The 20,615-nt window shown below is 32.8% G+C and overlaps 3 protein-coding genes across 5 annotated transcripts; 2 read left to right on the top strand and 1 right to left on the bottom strand.

The window, feature by feature from the left end:
* Positions 1 to 6,959: 6,959 nt before the first annotated feature.
* LOC120275833 (UPF0187 protein At3g61320, chloroplastic-like) lies at positions 6,960 to 11,572 on the top strand. The gene is made up of 4 exons (XM_039282547.1): positions 6,960 to 7,710; positions 9,659 to 9,826; positions 10,552 to 10,758; positions 10,845 to 11,572. Exons 1-4 carry the CDS (start codon positions 7,075 to 7,077, stop codon positions 11,019 to 11,021), a joined length of 1,188 nt encoding a protein of 395 aa, XP_039138481.1. The 5' UTR covers positions 6,960 to 7,074; the 3' UTR covers positions 11,022 to 11,572.
* A 1,338-nt stretch (positions 11,573 to 12,910) lies between these two features.
* On the top strand, positions 12,911 to 16,639 carry LOC120276544. 3 transcript variants are annotated; one of them, XM_039283308.1, is made up of 4 exons: positions 12,911 to 13,061; positions 13,291 to 13,368; positions 14,484 to 16,111; positions 16,198 to 16,639. In XM_039283308.1, the coding sequence occupies exons 3-4, from the start codon at positions 14,747 to 14,749 to the stop codon at positions 16,504 to 16,506; spliced, it is 1,674 nt and encodes a 557-aa protein (XP_039139242.1). In that variant the 5' UTR covers positions 12,911 to 13,061; positions 13,291 to 13,368; positions 14,484 to 14,746; the 3' UTR covers positions 16,507 to 16,639. The 3 variants fall into 3 exon arrangements, with proteins under 3 accessions (XP_039139242.1, XP_039139243.1, XP_039139241.1); XM_039283309.1 differs by having other exon boundaries at positions 13,165 to 13,364; XM_039283307.1 differs by having other exon boundaries at positions 13,165 to 13,368.
* Positions 16,640 to 17,824: 1,185 nt separating this feature from the next.
* On the bottom strand, positions 17,825 to 19,564 carry LOC120276456. Its single transcript, XM_039283209.1, has 3 exons — positions 19,477 to 19,564; positions 18,805 to 19,131; positions 17,825 to 18,161 (listed from the first exon to the last, which is right to left on the bottom strand). The coding sequence occupies exons 1-3, from the start codon at positions 19,541 to 19,543 to the stop codon at positions 17,977 to 17,979; spliced, it is 579 nt and encodes a 192-aa protein (XP_039139143.1). The 5' UTR covers positions 19,544 to 19,564; the 3' UTR covers positions 17,825 to 17,976.
* Positions 19,565 to 20,615: the final 1,051 nt, after the last annotated feature.

Here is a 20,615-nt window from a genome sequence, read left to right as displayed (position 1 = left end):
ATACTATTTTATCAAATTTATTAATTTTTTTTTATTAAATTATTTTTTATAATAGTTATATTATAATATTAAACTTACAATAATTTTATTTATTATTTTAACTATTTATTCATTTATGTAACCATATTTCATTTTTTAATAAAATTAAATATTTGACAAATATATAAATTTCTATAAAACTAAATATTTTTAATTTATAAACCGCGATTAAATTCGTGATAACAATTTAAATATATTTTCTCAAATTGATGAAATAATAAAAAAATAATTTAATACAAGTCAAAAGCCACAAAAAATCTCAAATTAAAAATATTGATGGACATAAATTTTAAAAATAAAAAAGGGTTAAAAAAAAATATCATTGTAAAAAAAATATTAAAATAGTACAACAACAATTGAAAAAGAATTGGTGGGCGACGCGATTGAATGTTTGGATCATCACCAAACGTTCAATAGCCATTATACACATTTTTATACATTGTTTAATCATCAAACGGTCATTAAACATTTTCAGAAGCATCGCTGTCAAAACATTAGAAAAAATCACAATTATAAATAATCAGCTTCCTTTGATATCGAAGTCAAAAAATAAGGTCATCATGTATAAACATAAAAGATAAATATAATTTGAAATTAAAAAAATTAAGATACAAAGCTAAATACTAAAAAAGAAAAATTAAAATTAATGAGCCAATCAAAATATAATACCTAAACACTGCTTAGTGTTGTGAAAAGGCAGTGAAGGGACATGTGAGTGTAAGTGGGGAGGGGTCGAATCTCCTCAGGATCAGTATTGTAATTACACTATATAATATTATAGAAATATTATACAATATTGTATATTTATTGTTACTAGGTCTCATGTGGGAGGAATTATATCTTTCACCACTTTAGGACTACGAGTTAAGGTAAATTTATTATTGTGAGGTTATAGTTCATAATATATCATATTGGGCTCAAGTGACGGGGCATTATTGTCATGTGTGTTAACTCGTCCCACATAATAAATCTTTAGGTGGTTAATAAACCACCGTAACTGATGCATCATCATATCTACTTGTTCCTTTAATTACCTTTTGTGGAGTGACGCTTATCATCTTTGTATATATATATTTTATATATTAGATAAAGTTCCAATTTACATTTCAATGTTAAAGTTTTTTAAAATTGGAGTATGATGCTCCTTTCTTATGGAATCGAAGAACTCCACTGATTCAAAAATTTTGTTTGAAAATAAATAAGGTTTTTAGCCACGTTAAAACACATGCATAAGAATGGAGTTAATCTATCAACTTCGAATTGTATAGGAACAATGATCAATTTTAGCGCGAATTGTTTGTAGGGGAACTCTCCCTTCTCACATCTGTGCTCTCACATTATGTGATTGAGCTGAAGTTTAAGCCCCTTTTTCAGCATGACAGGAACATTCTAAACAGGGATCCAATGCCAATATATCAATAATACATTTGTCAAAAGTATCATTTTTAGAATTCATCAGGGGTTGCATGTTTTTTCCTTGATAATATATATATATATATATATATGAGCAAACATAACATCACATATTAGAAAAAGGAAGTGAGAGAAACTAAAGAAGAGAGACAGAGAGAAGTTTGTGTGGAGAGAGTGAAATAAGATCATAAACGGTATCCAAATCATTATACTCGGTATTAGGTGAGGAGAGAAGATGTTGGGGGGTTTTTATTTTCTTTTTTTCTTGGGGCGCAAATGGGGTTGGAAGGCTTAGATTAGCCACACACTGTTGTTGTTTGAAGGTGAAGAATTTATCATATGGCGTGCACGGTTTCATCTCACTTTTTATTATTCATAAAGATTATTGTTCATAAGTTATTGTACATCCTACTTTATTATTCCTAAGAGTTACTGTACATTTCAAATCAAATCTGTTGGATTTGATATGGACAAAAAACGTTTGTAGATGAAGAATCCGCAAACCTATTTATATAGAAAACATCCTTTGGGGATGTTCATAGAGTTTAAAAAGCAAGAGAGAGAAGAGCAATAAGAGAGATAGAGAGATTTTACTGTAGACAAGTAGATAAATAGTGTAGAGAGAGAATGCCAAATGCTTGTACCACCAACTATACGGGTGTTATGTTGTGCTTTGGGTGTATTTTAGTTTAACTGTAGGCTTAGTTGGTTCAACCTAAAAATACTATGCATCTCATTTTTTAATGTACTACTATTTATAACACCCGTTAATTACATGTGGTCTTAGAAGTTGAGTTGTGAAAAATACATTTTTTGCAGATAATCCTTGTCCTTTTTTTACTCAGTTTTTTTTTGGACCCATGGTCCCATGATAATTAATCATGGGCAACTTGTCAAGATCAAGGTGAGTAGACACATAAGCTGTTTTTGAAGATCGAGTATTGATGAAACAAAAAATCAGACGATGACAGAGCGGTTGATTGCGAGTCCCTTTTTCGGGTAGAAATGAATTTACATTTTTTTCTTAGCTTCGAATCTTTTATTTTTTTTCTTGTTTATTTGCAAATGAACATGTTCAAGCTCAATACCAATTGTTTCATCTGGATTCCAGGACAAGGCATTCTAGTGAAAACAGCTCCTTTTTTGTGCGTCGATATCTTCTACGCATGTGGGCAGATGAGGCTTTTTTTTTAAATATTACAAAAAAAAAAATTTACTAAATTACGCATGTTTGGGATTATTTACCAAAATACACATGTTGGTGGAAAACGGGAAAACTTCCCCGTTTTCAGTTTTTATTTTATTTTTTATTTTAAAATATAGACAACGGGAGCGTTTCTCCCGTTTTCATTTTTTTTAATTAAAAAATTTTGCCCATTTTCCCATTTTTTTTAATTTAAAAAAAACTCATGTAGCTGCTGTTAAGTTTTAAAAATATTCTTTTTATATAATTAATTTTTTAATTAAAAAATAATTGTTGTTATATATATATTTTAACGTTTTATTTTTAAAAAAACTACGAATCTCAAAAAATATTATAAATACAACGGTCAAAGTTGCACTGGTAATTAATTAGTGCAAAATAGGATGGTTAAATCTACAATAGTAAGTACTTAGTACAAAGTAGGACGGTCAAACCTACACTGTTAGTAATTAACACAAAGTAGAACTGTCAAACCTGCACTGGTTAATAACTATCACAAAGTAGGACAATGAAAAATGCACCGGTCAGTACTTAGCACAAAGTAGGTCGGTTGAACCTGCACCGGTCAGTAATTGGTACAAAGTAGTTTGGTCAAACTTGTATCGGTAATTAATTAGGGCAAAGTAGGACGGTCAAACTTGCACCGGTCAGTGATTAGCACAAAGTACGTCGGTCAAACCTGCACCATTAGTAATTAGTTCAAAGTAAGTTGGTCATACTTGCACCGATCAATAATTAGCATAAAGTACGTCTGTCAAACCTGCACCATCAGTAATTAGTTCAAAGTAAGTTGGTCATACTTACACCGATCAGTAATTAGCATAGGACAGTTAAACTTGCACCTGTCAGTAATTAGTACAAAGTATGTCGGTCAAACATGCACCGGTCAGTAATTAACACAAAGTAAGACGGTCAAACCTGCACCGGTCAGTATTTAGCACAGAGTAGGTCGGTCAAACTTGCATCAGTTAGTAATTAGTACAAAGTAGATCACTCAAACCTCCACCAGTCAGTAATTAGTACAAAGTAGATCGGTTAAAGTTGCACTAATCAGTGATTAGCATAAAGTACGCTGGTCAAACATGTACCACTTAGTGATTAGCACAAAGTAGGACAGTCAAACCTGCACCAGTCGGCACAAAGTACACCGGTCAAACCTAAGTTATCTGAGTTATCTAAATAAACGAATAATAATAACTTAATACAATTATTGATAAAAAATAACTGAATTATATACTTAGTTATCTAAATAAACATTATTTGAGGTTAATATAACAATTATTTATAATATAATAATTAATTATGGGGTAAATGACCTAAATGGTCACTAAACTATGTGTCAATTCCTATTTTGGTCACTGAAGTAAAAAAAAATTCTATTTGAGTCACTAAACTTATGAATTCCTTCCAATGTGGTCACTGTCCTCTACGGCGTTAACAACGATCTGACCTTGCTCTGCCATGTCATCACGATTAACCACGTTAGCAATGCCACGCAGCTGAAGAAGTCTTCTCTTCTTCTTCTTTTTCTTTTCAAGCAACACTTGCCTCACTAAAAGCCAAACACAAACTTACAATGGTGTCAGTAGATCCATGTCTCATCCTCACCACTCTCCTTTGCTTCCTCACAATCCTCCACCGCTCTTTCCAACGCACCACCATTCCACTCCCTCCAGGACTAAAAGGCTACCCAATTCTCGGCTCTCTCCCACTCATCGGCCAAGCATTACACACCTTCCTCGCCAACCTTGCCAAGCTTTACGATCCCTTGATGCACCTCAAGATCGGCAATAGCCACATCATCGTCATTTCCTCATCCTCCGCTGCCCCCTCTTTCTTCACAACCCTTGACCTCCAGTTCGCTCCAAACACATCAGATACTTTGACAATGACATAACCTTCTCTAACTACAATCCAAAGTGGAAGCTCTTCCGCCGGCTCAAAATCCTCCACATGCTCGCCGCCAAAGCCATGTCTACTTGGTTTGACATCCACCATGATGAGATCCATAGCATGCACTAGTCCATGCATGAGTCCAACTAATGTGGACACCTCATTAGTGTGCCTGAAACCTTGATTTGTGCCACCACCAACATCATTGGCCTGGTCATGTTGAGCCAGACAGTGTTTGACGTGTTAGACCTGAAGTTGGGCTCGTTCAAAGTGTTGTTGAAGAAGCTGATGACTGGTGGGGGGATGTTTAATGTGGGAATTTTGTGCCGGCGGTTGCATGGATGGACTTGCAGGGGATTTCGGCTAAGTTGAAAATGGAAGGAGATGATGATTTTCCCATCATCAACAACTTCAACATCTTCACCATCTTCAACATTGATAAATACAGATCTTTGAAAATTTCAGCTTCACCATTTTTACCATCTTCACCATCATCAACATTAAAAAATACTATCGTTTCACCATCTTCAGCATCTCCATGCCATCTGAATTCACCATCTTCACCATCTTCACTGTTTTTACTATCTTCACAATGATTCTGAGATAAGAAACAAGGAAGATTTAGGGTTTCCAATGCTTGGTGAAAAGGGAGAAAGGGCACAGATCAAGGCGCGAGAAAAAGAAAAAGAAGAGAAGACTTCTTTAACTGCGTGGCATTGCTGACGTAGTTAACCCTGATGACAAAGCGGTGCCAAGTCAGATCATCGTTAACATCATAGGCGACGGTGACCATATTGGAAGGAACTCATAAGTTTAGTGACTCGAATAGAATTTTTTTTACTTCAGTGACCACAATAGGAATTGGTGCATAGTTCAGTGACCATTTAGGTTATTTACCCTTAATTATGACATAATAAAATTATTCATAAAACCTAATGACATAATACAATTATTAATAAAAAAAAAATTACCCTAAAAATATAGTGGGTTATCTAATTAAACATGATTTGGGTGCTAATAAGATAATTATTAATATGATTAATAATTATGATATACTACAATCAATAATATAATATAATGACTTAATACAATTATTAATAAAAAATAACCAAATAATATACTAGGCTATCTAAGTAAACATTTTTCGAGGTTAATATAACAATTATTAATACAATAATCAATTATGACATAATACAATTATTAATAAAACCTAATGACATAATACAATTATTAATAATAAAAAAATTATCCTAAAAATATAATGGGTTATCTAGTTAAACATGATTGGGGCGCTAATAAGATAATTATTAATACGATTAATAATTATGATATAATACAAATAAAATAATGACTTAATACAATTATTAATAAAAAATAACCAAATAATATACTAGGTTATCTAAGTAAACATGCTTCGAGGTTAATATAACAATTATTAATAAAATAATTAATTATGACATAATATAATTATTAATAAAAAATTACCCTAAAAATATAGTGTGTTATCTAAGTAATACAATAATTATTGATACGATTAATAATTATGACATAAAAAATTATTATGTGAAACTAATGTCTTAATATAATTATTAATAAATAATTAATTTCAACGTTATCTAAGTATATAAAAATACTTACTTTTTCCGACAAAATGGATGAAATGTGATCACTCTGTAATTTTAAAAATACCATAAAAAATTATCAACAAAAATCTTGTACATGTGTAAGTATAAAACACCCGCACAATTAGAACTTGAAATAAGATTAAAATGGGAGAAAATGAGAATGGAAGGGGAGATAGTATGAAGTGGGAAGTGGGTATTATATAAAAAAAATAATAATAAAATAATTCAATGGATAAATTTATATCCGTTTCTAAAGTGGCTATGGCTCATTGTTGTTTTTTGTTTTTTTTTATGAAGGCATCAGTGAAAAAGTCGAGAGGTCATTAGTTAAGAATATTTTAAAAATTTAACAGCAACCAAGGAGAGGGCATTATTCTTTTGAGGTTTTTTTTTAAAATTAAAAAAAAAAAGGCAAAACAGGAGCTAATCTCCAGTTTTCTTTTCTTTTTTAATTAAAAAAATATAAAATTATGAAAAAGGGAGAATTCCTCTCGTTTTTAAATTTTTTTAATTAAAAAAATGAAAACAGGAGAAATTCTTCCGTTTTTATATTTTAAAATAAAAAATAAAAAAAATTGAAAACATGGAAAGTTTTTCCGTTTTCCACGAATTGCGTATTTTGGTAAATAATCCCAAATATACGTAATTTAATAAATTTTTTTTTTATAATATTTAGAATGATGCGTTCTCATATATATATATATATATATAGGGCTCTATTTTTTTTGGAATTATTATTAAATAAAATTTAAAATTTCAGCTTCTAAGCTTTCTAACTCTCACAGTCCAATGGAACTCAACCATCTGTGACTTCCTCCTTCACACAGCTTCTTCTTCTTCTTCTTCTTCGTTTCTCTTCTCGTAACCCTAACCCTAACCCTAACCCTAAAATACTCATCAATGGCGTCCAAGCTCCCTCTCTCCTCCTCCTTCACTCCAAAATGCCCACTCACACCTCACCTCCCTCCCCGTTCCTCCACCTCCTCCTCTGTTCGCGTTCTCTGCTCCCATTCCTCCAAACCCTCGCTCCTTACCCTCCTCGATTTCATCCCCAATTGGTCTGACGAAGTCCAGGAGCGTGGCCTGCGCCGACGGCGCAACCTCTACACCCCCGACGACTGGCGCGCGCACCGGAGCTCCCGCCGCCACCTCCGCCACCTCATTTCCAGCCTCAGCTCCCGTGTCATCCTCTCCCTTGTCCCTCCCGTCCTCTCTTTTACTGCCATCGCCGCTGCTCTGGCCGCTTATAATTCCGCCGTCGCGGCTGGCTGGCTTCCGGCGTGGTTCCCATTGCTGCATGCTTCGTCGCTGCCGTACCAGCTGACGGCGCCAGCTCTTGCCCTGCTGCTTGTTTTCCGGACGGAGGCCTCTTACGCGAGGTTCCAGGAAGGGAGGAACGCGTGGATGAAGGTAATGGCCGGGGCCGATGAGCTTGCCGGGATGGTGATCTCTATGGGTGCGAGAGATGGTGGGGTTGATGCCGGGCTTCGGAGGGCTCTCTTGAATTATATCATGGCGTTTCCTGTGGCTCTCAAGGTGCTCTAGTTTTTTTCATGGATTATTTGATTGTTTATTGCTTAACTAACAATATTCCTGTTAATTCACGGTGGTCAATTAGGGTTACAGGGTTGAGGATAGTAGCTGATTATCATTGTTTATAGGGAAAAACTCATTTTTTGTTGTCCCTGTGCTTTGATCCAGTGTTGATTTCCATCTTGTGCGTATAGTTTCCCTTTTATTTTTTTTTACCCTGCTACTTGGCATGTAATAAATATATGTGATTATTTTATCCACTTTGGCATCCATATGAAAACTAGAACTAACATGTATGGTGATGTGGTGTACCCATGCTGGTATGATTCTGCCATGTCCTCGCCCATGCCTATGCACATTTTGAAAGTATATAGATAGAAAGGTATGATTCTGCCGCCCATGCACATGCAGATTTTGAAAGTATTTAGATAGAAATGAGCGCATTCAGGGAGTTATTATGATCATCTATTGTTGTTCCAGGACATCCTTTATCTTTAATTACTGATGAACAAGTCTATCTTTACCTGTGATGCATTGATAGTTCTCTTTGTTGTGAGGTGAGTTTTTGATTAGTTTATGTTTCTAGAATGGAGAGAAATAAGTTTGTTGGAATGGTTGGGTGTAGTTTAGATCTTCATTGACCTTGGCATGGTTTAACTGTAGGGATTTGCTGAGAAAATTTATAGTTTGATTTCAAGATAGGGCCAGAGAATTCAGAGATAATCATGTGATAAATAAATTGATTGATTTACAGATGCATTACTGTTTGTGTTTTCAATGTAATGAGAAGTTCATCTTTTTGTTGTTGAATTTGATAAGATGTGGTGGTTGGCATTCTTTTTTGTGTTCTATCAGGTCTGTAGTTCATATTTCAGAAATGATCAGAATCCTTTGTTGAAACCTATTTTATTCCATTGTATTAAGGACTTGTCCTTGGCTAGGGGTAATTTTGATGAGACTTATAGGATGATGATTTGAGAGTTCCCTTAGTTGAGATTCCATTTTTAGTGGAATACACAATGGGCCTCCTGATTTCATTTATGATAACCTTTTAAAGATGATGAAACATTTTTTATTTGTTAATACTAATGTTAAATAACAAACACATATTACTTAAGGTTGACATACTTTGAAGTTATCCCAGTTGTTTGAATTTGCATAGCAAGTGAGTTTGGCCAAAGTGAAAATTTGGCAAAATAAAAACGCATGCTTGTGATTGTGATCCTTGTAGTGCTTAAATCCAATGCTCGATCATTTATTGAGGAGGATTTTATTTTTATGAACTATTCATTAACTTTGTAAATGTGTGCCAATAACTTGGGGATCTTCTCCTAGATATTGTTACTTTGAATGTGGTTTCTCTCTTTTTTTGTTCTTTTATTCTAGCACTCATTTCTCTTGGGTGTGTGCATGGGCGCACACATGTTGCTGCTGCTGATTTCATCTGTACAGAGTTGTAACAAATCATTCATATAATCATCACTGCATCTTTTTTTTTTGTTGACTTGACTTTCTTACTTTGGGTTACCTAAAACACTGTAACCATGAATGCGTAAATTGGGACCTCTGTTTTTTTTTTTTTTAGGTGTTTTAGGTGCATGCTCAAAAGTCTTATTCCTTTATATGTGGCCTCCATAAGTCCAGGTGTGCCGCATGCATCAGACCAAGAACTTATTCCAAACACACTCTCTGTTCCCATCTGTAAAGTAAGTACTCATGTCTCAATGGAAAGGTGGGAACCTTACTAAACTTCTCACACCAGTGAGATTCATTCCAACAAGAAACAGAAAGATGTAAAAATCTGTGCAATACATCTGTAGAATTGAATTGCCATTTATTTCTTGAATGCAGCCTGCTTCTCTCTATCTTAAGATGTTTATGTTCTTATTTTGGGAGTCTTGACACACCTTGGCATAAAATTTTTTTATTAATTGTGAGTTGTTTGTTTCAGTGTCATGTTGTTAACAGCTCTGATGTCAAAGCTGATCTCCAGAATTGTCTTGAAGAGGATGATCTAGCAATTGTTGTGAGATCAAAGCATCGCCCTCGCTGTATCGTTGAGTTTATTTTACAAAGCCTTGAGATTATGCATTTGGAAGAAGCAAAATGGCAGATCCTGGTAACAACCTATGCTGCTATGCAAGTAGATATCTGCCATAATTTTTTCTTTACAGTGACAAAATGTTACAAGATTTGCTGTTTGCATATATACTTATTTAAAATTCTGAAATTACGGTTGCATGCATTGTAAAATTTTCTCTTCATTTAGTGGCCGCAGATTTGATATTTTTACATATGTACCCATTTCATGGTTAACCATGCATTACTATACTAAATCCTCTAACCAAGTTAACTGTTTAGGTACAAGGTTTTTTAAGTCCTTTGGTAAGATATTAATTTCATACCTTTAATACTCTTTTCCCTCAAATATGTTGATTGGGGGCTAAAAACGTAATACTTATATGGTAATTTATAAGTGGTTATAATGCCAAAAGAAACCCTGATTAAAACAAAATGCATGACCAATAGATGTATATATATTTGAAATTTTAAAGGTTTGTTGGTGTATATGTAAATAATATACGTGACATTTTGTCTAATGTCTATTTTATTCTCTATTCAATAATAATTGGTGCTTCCATTGACTGAAGGCTATACATATGTTTAGAAATCTGGACCTTACAAGGATATGTATGAAAGGAAACTTTCACAAGGTATTTTACCAAGGTGTATATGTAAAATATGATGTGCGTTGTTTATTGTTTGCAACAATGGGTCACTCTTTGTTATCAAGTATTAATTTGTGGTTATCAGCTAATAGGCACAATCTTATGTTCATTTTAGGAATCAAAGCTCCATTCCTTTCATGAAGGTATAGGTGTTTGTGATCAGATCATGGGTATTCCGATTCCTCTATCTTATACTCGGTTGACATCAAGATTTCTTGTCCTATGGCATCTTTCACTTCCTGTTATACTTTGGGACGACTGCAATTGGATTGTTGTTCCTGCCACATTCATTAGCGCTGCCTCCTTGTTCTGTATCGAAGAAGTGAGTTCTCTTATCATGCACTTTCCAATTACTTACAGACAACAATTCATTTTGATTCTGAATATTATCTGAAAATGACAATTCAGGTCGGTGTTCTCATCGAGGAGCCATTCCCTATGCTTGCACTCGACGAACAATGCAAACAACTTCACGACCGCATCAAAGAGTCCATGGCAATGGAGAAATTGATTCATAAGCAAATTCTCACCAAGATGGACCGCCATTTAGATGAGCGCCAAGTCAATGGCTGGCCACATTTATAGTCAAAAACAGAGAACCACCTCTACTATGTAGTAAAAGATAAATATGCAGAGATCAACCATATCTAACAAATCAGAGTATCACCAGAGATTACATGCTATTAATGCATGAAGAAAGACTGGCTTCTGATTCACTGCAAAGAAGTTACAAGCTGAGAATCTTGAGATAGTGTACAAACAAAGATACAGATACAGATGCAGACACAGAGGGAGAGAGAGACCATGAATGAAATGTATGGATTGCACTTCAATTGTCAGGTTAGAGATCTCATGAAATCAGGTCTCATTGAATGTGCTATATGGTTTGGTCTCCTCTTTTGTGTTGGTTTTGATACATATAACACAAGTGATAAGGAGGAGAAGAGTAAGGAATGCAGGGATGGATTTGGAGTGTACAAGAAGGTTATTGAGTTTGTCGGCTTCGTATTTTTCGTCGCTTTGTTCTGTTTGTTTAAAGAATCGATTTTAATCGACTAGTTATCGTATGCTTTTTAGATCCTTGATCTGGTTCAAATATAGGCTGAGTTCATTTATGCCTGAGCCTAGAGCTTTTATTTGTCCTATGGTTCCTTGTGAAATGTCTCATATGCCCTTTTTGATAAATTGTTTTATGTAATTCTAAATTATGTGCTTAGGCTTAGGGATGTTAATGCTTGTTGTACCTTTAAATCCTTTTAAAGTATATTTACATAAATACCCTCGTAAAAATTTGATCTTTTGGTAATCATGGATTAATACATTAAATAATTTAACAGCTTTATTAAATATATATTTTTTGAAGATTAACCTTACATGATTTAAGGGGCAATGAAAGAACATTAATGAGATATCCAATTTGAGTTTAATGACTAAAATTTGAGTGCTTTATTTTCACTAATAATTTACTTGTAACTTAAGCAAAGCTCTTATATAAAGAATTCTCTTTATAAAACATACCCTATCTAGGGGTTTTTTTTATTAGTAATATTGTATTTACATGTCCTTAGCTGTAAGGACAATGCCAGCTTTAAATTGATTAGAGAGTTATTTATTATTTTGGAGTACTCCATTTTGAAAATATTGATTAAATTACTAAAAATATATATTTACTTTTTCTTCCTCCTTTGTATCTCCATTGATTCAAAATAATATAAGGACTTTTTTTCAAATGTCCCCTTGAAGACTAGAGCGCAAATAATAATAATAATAATAATAATAATAATAATAATAATAATAATAATTTTTTTTTTGCTAACAATCATATTTATTTACATAGAAAAACCTAAAATCGGAGAAAAAAAACAACAGTTAAAAGGAAAAAATAATTTCACTGTATTAAAAATTGAGGACAATGAAAATGACTTAATTTGGTTAAATCATTTAATCATATTTTTTTTAGGGGTGTCCATGTAAAAGCCCCTACAAACAAATATGATTTCTTTGCCTTCCTATTTACAAAATTCCACCAACCTCTCCGGAACTGTATTGTAAAGTTTGCAGACTATATATATATATATATATATATTTATATTTATATATCTGGTGTAATTTTCTTAATATTTATATGGTGTAATTGTCTTAATATTCTTTTTATTTTTTTTTAAATTTATTTTTTAAGTCTCTCACTTTAAATTGTAATTTTTTAGTTCTCTACTATGTGAGTTATATCAGTTTTTGTAGTTTAGGGTTAGAATTTAGTGTTCAAGAGAACTGATATGATTAAATTAAAATTATAAAATCAACAAAAAATTATAGTTTAAATTAAAAGGATTGAATGAGAAAGTTTAAAAAAATTAAAGGGACTATCTATAGAGTTACACCTCTCTATAAATATTTATGAGATTTTCCAGGGTCGTATATGCAAACATTCATTGCCAATAAGAACAGCAACGCTGCTAATTCCGCACAATTTCTTCTCCTTTCCACTGAAGAGCAGAGCTCTCTCTCTCTCTCAATGTGTCTATTTGTAGGGTTTTGCTTCAAATGCTTGTTGTTTCCATGAAATTTTAGAGTACTTTGGTTGTATTCCTTGAAAGGCAGTGTTTTGCTGCTGAAAACACGGAGGTTTGTGTGCTTGATTGTTTGAAACTGTGTTTTAATTGTTAAAAAGTTGGTTTTTTGAAATTATTATGGTTGAAATTGATTAATGAGTTCTGTTGGGAAGTAGGGACAGGATTGTCATCATTTAAGCCATCTTGGATTGGAATGCAAGTCCAAATGATCTTTCTTTCTTGGGGTTTTGGTGTCAAGTCTTTATCTCTTCTTGTCTCTCATCACTTGCCTTGATTTAAAGGGGGGAGCTTGGAAGGGGTTTCTCTGTAGCTTTCTCAGCTATTCAGATCATTAGTCTTTTGCCATCAGGGAAATGTGGGTAATGCTCTTCTTAAATGTGGCTGTTAATTCTGCAGATTAGTATTGTTGAAAGCTTTGATTTTGAGCTTGATTCTGTTTTTTTCTGGCTGAATCTCTTTCTATGAACTTAATTTGAAAATTTATTCGATGATGGATTTGCATTTTTGTTTTATGGAGATGATAAAATGCGTGTTTGTACTGTACTTGGTCTTCTGTCATTAGAGAAATGGATATTTATTTTTTTTTAAATGTGGCTGTTAATTCTGTATATTAATGTTGAAAGTTTTGATTTTGAGCATGATTCTCTCTTTGCTTGGTGAATCTCTGGTTTTTGTTGCTATGAACTTAACATGAACAGTGCTGTGATGGTATACTTGATATGAAAAGATTTTGTGGTCCAGGAATCAGTTTCTACATTTGTTTTGTACTTTTAAGTGATTTCATGGATGCCTTACTGATTCTATATGGTTCTTGTTTAACAAGAATATTCCCTTTCTGCTCTTTGCTCATCTTATTTGATTGTTTGGAACTTGTCCATCCCTACATTTTCTACTGATTTTTCTAACCAAGTGATTGTTTCCTTTTAGTTTGTATGTTATACCTAATGTTATTCTAGTTCAGGAATCAGTTTAGTTTGTCTTTCGGATTTCATACATTGATACGTATTCCCTGAACAACCTTAAGATTTATTGCTTTGAAAGTTTTTTTGTCAGTTTTTCCTGCAGATGTTTGCAACAAAGTAGTTTGTATGTTTTGAACAAGTTTTCTTTAGTTTGGTTAGATGATGAAGCTAAGCTTGTGTTAGAGTTCCTGGGAGCTACCTTGTCTTTCAGCTATTCATACGTATTCCTGACTGATCATTAGAATTCCTGTTCTTAAGCATTTCTATTGGTTTTACCCATCGGATGGTCCTGAGATTGTAACAAAGAGATGGTATTCCTGACAATTTAGATTTTCTGCTCTTGAGTATTTCTAAACTATGTTAAATGCAGTCAACTCGGTGATAATTTTGTGTCATTCTTAAATTTTAATCTATACTTTTACATAGACAATCAAGTCGCAGACTGTGAGTGTCTCATACATGCTTGTGTTCGTTTGCTCTAACTGAAGATACTGATTCTTATGTACTTGCAGGGTGGTCTATGCATGGATGATGTGAAAATTGTCGAGCTAAGCCAAAGCTGAATTCTGTTTATGTGGTTGTTGATAGTCTAGAAGCCGACATTTTACGTTGAAGAGTTTGCATGGTGGTTATACACAGTTCAAAGTATGTTGTCCGGGCCAATTGGACGAAATGTGAGAGAATATGAAGTTCATAAGAGGGATTCTATATATCAAAGCTCAATAGAGATACAAAAAACAAGGAAACAAATAGACGGGAAATGAATCTATAATCCATGGATAACAAGAAATCTTTTCTCTCATTTGATAGTTTTGATTCCTTGCCAAGGTCCTGCCAAATAGAACAAGGTTTGTTTAATAAACAGATGAAGTCTCAATCTATTATTACCTCACCGATAAAACCTGTGGAGTATTTGGATCTTTCCTTCCGTGTTCTCCCTGAAGAGCACTCGGTCCTTGCCAGTTCGAACTCTGGATATATATCGTCGAGGGATAATTCAGCAGATAACTTCCCTAGGCACACTGCATTCCACAGTGGTGAAGGAACTCTGGACTTTATAGAACATGGTTCTGAAAATGATCAGAATGCTCGTCATGAGAAAAATATATTATCTGCTTTCACTAAGTCTTCTTCCGTAAAGGAGGGAACGTTCAGTTTTTCTAAAGCCAATGCAAAACACCGGTTTGGCCATTTGAAGAAATTATTAGATCCTATTGTGAGATATAGATCAATGAGGAGCCTATCACTCAATGAAGCTGAAACTTATGGTGTTACAGCTAGTGTGTTCCACAAAACTCTGCTAACTGACACCTCAAGTAAAGTTGAAAGGATTGAATGCGATGAGTCTTTGATCGAAGGCAACAAAGCTTTGATAACAAATCCTTCGTCTGCGCACCTTTATGGAACTCTCAAATTAGAATTTAAGCAAGGTGTTCCGGCATTTGAGTTCTCTGTCAAAGATCCTGACCTTGTGCTTTTAGCGAAGACATGGAAAACAGATAATGCATTTAACTGGGTGTACACTTTTCACCGAAAGAAGAGTAACAGCACTGTTTGGAGTGCAAAAGACAGGCACAAGCACTCATCACCAACCATCGGCCAGATGCATGTTTCATGTGATCTTTGTTTTGAAGTTAATGGTGATAAACATTTAAACAAATCCATGGTAACAGAGTTCATTTTGTTTGACACTGACCAAGCAAGGAGGAGCTACATCACAAACATCGCTTTGGACAACAAAAGCTCGAGCAAAGATCATGATAAACATGCTTCTAATGACAATGATTCAATTGTTTCGGCTTCCTACCCGTTAGCGCCTTCAGAGTTGCATCCACAACATGAAATTGCAGCCATTGTAATTCAGACTGCCTTCACCAAGAAGGATGGCTCGAAAGAGTTGCAAGCCGATGAGACTAATACTACCTCCACTGGTCAATATTATTCGAACATCAATGTGGTTACTCCAAGTGGGAGACACGGGTTGTCACACACTGAAGAAGATGGTCTGTCATCTTTGCTTGATCGATGGAGATCAAATGGTGGTTGTGATTGTGGTGGCTGGGATGTGGGCTGTCCACTTTCCGTTTTCAAGAATTGCATTTTGAATTCAGGAAATCAATCAATGATGCTATCTGTTCAGGTATGCATTGCTCTCATCATTTTTTCTTTGTTAGTGATCATATTTAGTTCAATATATACTAACCATTACTGAATTTTTATGAACAGGGAAATAAAGAAAAATTACCTGCATTGTCAATCAAAGCCGATGGGAAGGGACAGTATTCAGTTCAATTCCACGCGAGGTTTTCTGCACTTCAAGCATTCTCAATCTGCATTGCAATGTTACATGGCTTGGAAACTCCGGAGAAAATACTGAAACTTTATCCGAATTCACTGAACATGCTTCTCGGCGATGAAGTGAGAAGTCTAATTGAAGCAGTAAACACAGAGAAGGCGAAGAAATTAGATAAGAGAGTAGAAGAAATCCATCCATGCTTCAATTTAGATCCACCATTTTCTCCAATGTCTAGATAATTGAGAATTGCTGTCTTTGAACTTGAATGTATGAACACAAGGCTAGTAATTAGTCTTTGTTATCACTTCAGTGAGAATGTTATGTAGAGAATTATAAATTTTTGTTCAATATTTATATGAACTTCTTGATGATATTGCAGTGGAGTTATCCTATCTGTTTTAATCTTACCTTTTCTTTTTCGTTGAATTGTATGTTTGCTTAAATTAATGGAAGGAATATATCTTTTGTAATACCCAAATAAATCACAATTTTTGGGAAAGTTTAAATTATATATATATATATATATATATAATATCTGATGATTGTCATGAATGTAATAAGCAAAATGAGCAAGTTGGTCCATAAATTTAAAAAGTAAATCAATTAGATCTTTGAATGAAGATTAAACATATATAAATACTCATCAGAGTTAGAAACTTAAGTCACACTGGTTGCTGTTCTCTGCTCTTTTTGGTTTGAGAATTATATTGCTTTATTCAGGTGCTAATATTGAATTAACTTTGGAAAAAAGAAAAATTCTGGCCATAAAATGAGTGCTAATTTATTTTATTCAAAAATACTTATTTTGTAGAGAAACCGTTTTGATATTATTTTTAAAAATTAGAAATTATGCATTTTTTTTAACAACAATACAAGCAAATGACAGAAGAATTTATGAAATATATAAATTACTATCCAAACAAGTTTTTGTTTACCTTAAAAGTAATTTTGCCAAAGCAATTTTATTTTATTTATTTGTTTGTTTGATAAAGACAATAAGCACCACCCCATAAGTGTTTGTCAAGGGACATACCGTGATACTAATACGGCGGTGCACTAATTATAATAGTTTATCAACCTCAAAAAAAATTATTAACTCCACAAGATGTCATATGCACTGATTAAAATCTTATCACATGCATACTCAAAAGATTTTCAGTAACAAAACTAAACTAATAAATCTCCCTTACTATTCAATTTTGGATCGAGAAAAAAAAAATGACATTCTCCTATAAGAATAGTGAACAAACAGTATTGCTATAATATTGTATAATATTATAATTGCCGACTGAGGAATTTGATCATGAGTATGTATGCTAATTCACAATTTAAGTATTACGTGGTGGTTGTTCCAACGCAAATTTCTAGTTTAGAAATTAAAAAAAAATTATAAAATAAATAATTCAAAAAAATTATGCCTGTCTCGATGTTCTTGCAAAAAATACTCATCGCGTGAGTTAAATCACTTTCAGTAGTGAAATAATACTTAACCAAACATCATCAATAAAATAATATTCATTAGTATTACTAATACATATATAGTATACATGCCATATATAATCAAGTAACATTTTATATAATCCACTGCATATAATAAAATTTCAAAGTTTACCAACTCTTACAGATACACAAACAGATAGATAGATCAAGATCAACAACAGCACACCAAGCAAACTTTGAAGAGAAGTTGAAATTTAAAGTGATAAAAATTAGCATGGTGGCTCTGCAGGTTCACTAGCAAGACCTTCCTTAATAAGAGTAGAAGGAGCCCATGCAACTGATCTTCCAGACACAGACACTGGCCCTGCAGCTTCTATGCCGGAGCTTCGAATCTCTGCTATTCCCCGACGAACACTAGTTTCTTGAACCTCGCATAATTTTGGGAGAAATGCACCTGCAAATTATATATATATAGACTCAATTCAACTTAAACTTTAAAAGAAGATTCACATTTATACATTTAGTCGAGAAATTGCAATTTTATTGGATGAAATAACCTAATACTAATACTAATACTAATACTAAGCAATATGTCTTTATTAAAAATATATATATATATATATATTATTTTTAAGATTTAAATGAAATGGAAGTGTTATAGTAACCATAACAGTTTTGCATATGCTAATTTGAAAAATATGAATATATATATATATATATATGGCTTTTTATCCGATCAATTTAAATTTTTGGATTGAATTAGGACCAGATAACATCTATATCTTGCATCTAATAGGAATGAATTCAAAGACAGTTTAAAACTTGTATATTAACTATTAGAACCTACTCATACTGGTAAAATAAAAATATGAGACATATATTTATATTGATTATTCTTAGTTAATCATATTAAAATCAAACTTTTATTATTTGTTTTGATACCATATTAGATTCAAATCAAATATAGACTAATTCATTTAAAAAATTAACTTGTTTCTGACTATTAAGATTTCTAATTAATATGTAAAACTTGTCTCTGAAATTGATCTATATATATAGCATAAGAATATATATAACATAGTTAGTATGAACTATACCTTCACCAGCTGCAAGATTGAAGTAGAGATCAACAATATTTGAGCAAGTATTATAACAATCAGGTGAGCAAAGCTTCTGAGTGAATCTAGAATCCAACAAAGAATCTGAAGAGATTCCTACTGTGTTTCTATCTAGTCCACATGCCTTAATACACTCATCATTCTCAACATAGTTCTTCACTTTTTCAGCCTCAATGTCTGATGTTCTACAGAAAAGCTCAACATACCCACTCCTCTTTAATTTCATCTCAAGAACACATCGATATCCAGAAGATGAAACAGCAAAAGCACAAGAGTTTTTATCAAGATCTTCACAAGTAATCATCCCTGTAATAATGCATGAATTACTCTTATATTAATTAAGAACATGTATATATCACAAAAAATACAAATTTATGAATCTATAAATACTATAAAAGTATTATATAAGAATGAATTTGTCACGCCCCGAACCCGGCTCGCCAGACCCAGTGCGCCGACAAACGGCCGCACACCTACAGAATTCATATAGTGGTTTTTTTTTTCTTCTTCTATATAAAGGCATAGAATAATGTTGTAATATATCTAACAATATAATGTCTAATGTATGCTTGAAATAACACTGTAATATATCTAACAATATGTGATTTTGTTTTCCTTTGGAGATTAATAGCAATGCACATATATGCATACCAAGAGAAGATTGGGTGTAGAAAAGAAGAGTTAAAGCCAAGCACAAGAAGGTAGTCCAAGAAGCCATGGCTTTGGTAATGAATATTAATTGATGATGAAGTGAATCACATATTAACAATAATATGAAGTATTTATAGGAGAAGAAAAAGAAGAAGAAGAGATGGTTGTGTGATGAATAGGATAGTGAATGACAAAATGCAAATCATAGAAGGCTCCGTTTAAGGTATGGTATTGTTAGATTGCCGTTTGGGTCACACATGGAATATGAAGGCAGAGACAAGAGAGGTGTATGATCTCTATGTGAACTTTGTTGGTATTTGTATTCCTAGAAACTAGTTTATTTGTAGACACATTTTAGTTTTGAGGGATTATGACAGGAGATCTTTTTGTAGTATTTGATATTAATTAAAAAATTTATGTGACTTGTATGAATATATGGTGGTTGTTGCTTTTGTAAAAAGAATATAATAAATGATTTATTAAATCAAATATAGTAAATTAATGTACAATAGAATTAATAAAATATTTATTTTTTGGCACAAAAGCATATACGCACTCTTTCAAACTTCAAGTGTGGCAGCTTCTGGGCAAACTCTTGGTTGTCTCTACACCTCTACCTCTTTTATCATTCATATTTTAATTAACATTAATTAAATAAAGATAGATTAAATGGGATATAGAAACAATGAAATTAAGTGCCAAAACCAATTAAATGAAATGATTTGATAATAAAATTAAATTGTAATATTTTGATTGTACCAAAGAAAAAACCAAAGAGTTCAGATGAAATTAATTACTCAAATGAAATTAAATTTAATAATGAAATGATTAAACCAAAGAAAAAATTGTAATATTTTGATGTGAAATGATTTAACATATTGCATATAAATATGTAAAAACCAATTAAGTGCCAAAAGAGTTGAAATGTAATTAATTACTCAAATTTCCACAAATTCTTGATAACAGGGAAATTAGTCAATTACTAAATTTTATTAACTTGCTCAAACCTAATAATTATTATCAAGCCTACTTAAAAAAAATTAATAGTATTAATTATTATCAAACCACAAATCTAATCAAATAGTTATTCAACATTAATATGGCACATTTTATTTTAGGAAACAGAACTTGCAAATCCT

This window comes from Dioscorea cayenensis, chromosome 14 (assembly GCF_009730915.1).
Source record: "Dioscorea cayenensis subsp. rotundata cultivar TDr96_F1 chromosome 14, TDr96_F1_v2_PseudoChromosome.rev07_lg8_w22 25.fasta, whole genome shotgun sequence".
In the NCBI taxonomy this organism is placed as follows: domain Eukaryota; kingdom Viridiplantae; phylum Streptophyta; class Magnoliopsida; order Dioscoreales; family Dioscoreaceae; genus Dioscorea; species Dioscorea cayenensis.
The sequence above is the reverse complement of the archived record's forward strand: the minus strand, read 5'-3'. Positions and strand labels throughout refer to the sequence as shown.

Coding starts and splice junctions, on each gene's coding strand:
- LOC120275833 (XM_039282547.1), top strand. CDS start 7,075: ATGGCGTCCAAGCTCCCTCTCTCCTCCTCCTTCACTCCAAAATGCCCA. Junction 9,827..10,551: donor AAGCAAAATGGCAGATCCTG/GTAACAACCTAT, acceptor TGTTCATTTTAG/GAATCAAAGCTCCATTCCTT. Junction 10,759..10,844: donor CCTTGTTCTGTATCGAAGAA/GTGAGTTCTCTT, acceptor ATGACAATTCAG/GTCGGTGTTCTCATCGAGGA.
- LOC120276544 (XM_039283308.1), top strand. CDS start 14,747: ATGGATAACAAGAAATCTTTTCTCTCATTTGATAGTTTTGATTCCTTG. Junction 16,112..16,197: donor CAATGATGCTATCTGTTCAG/GTATGCATTGCT, acceptor TTTTATGAACAG/GGAAATAAAGAAAAATTACC.
- LOC120276456 (XM_039283209.1), bottom strand. CDS start 19,543: ATGGCTTCTTGGACTACCTTCTTGTGCTTGGCTTTAACTCTTCTTTTC. Junction 19,132..19,476: donor CTACACCCAATCTTCTCTTG/GTATGCATATAT, acceptor GCATTATTACAG/GGATGATTACTTGTGAAGAT. Junction 18,162..18,804: donor CAATCTTGCAGCTGGTGAAG/GTATAGTTCATA, acceptor TATAATTTGCAG/GTGCATTTCTCCCAAAATTA.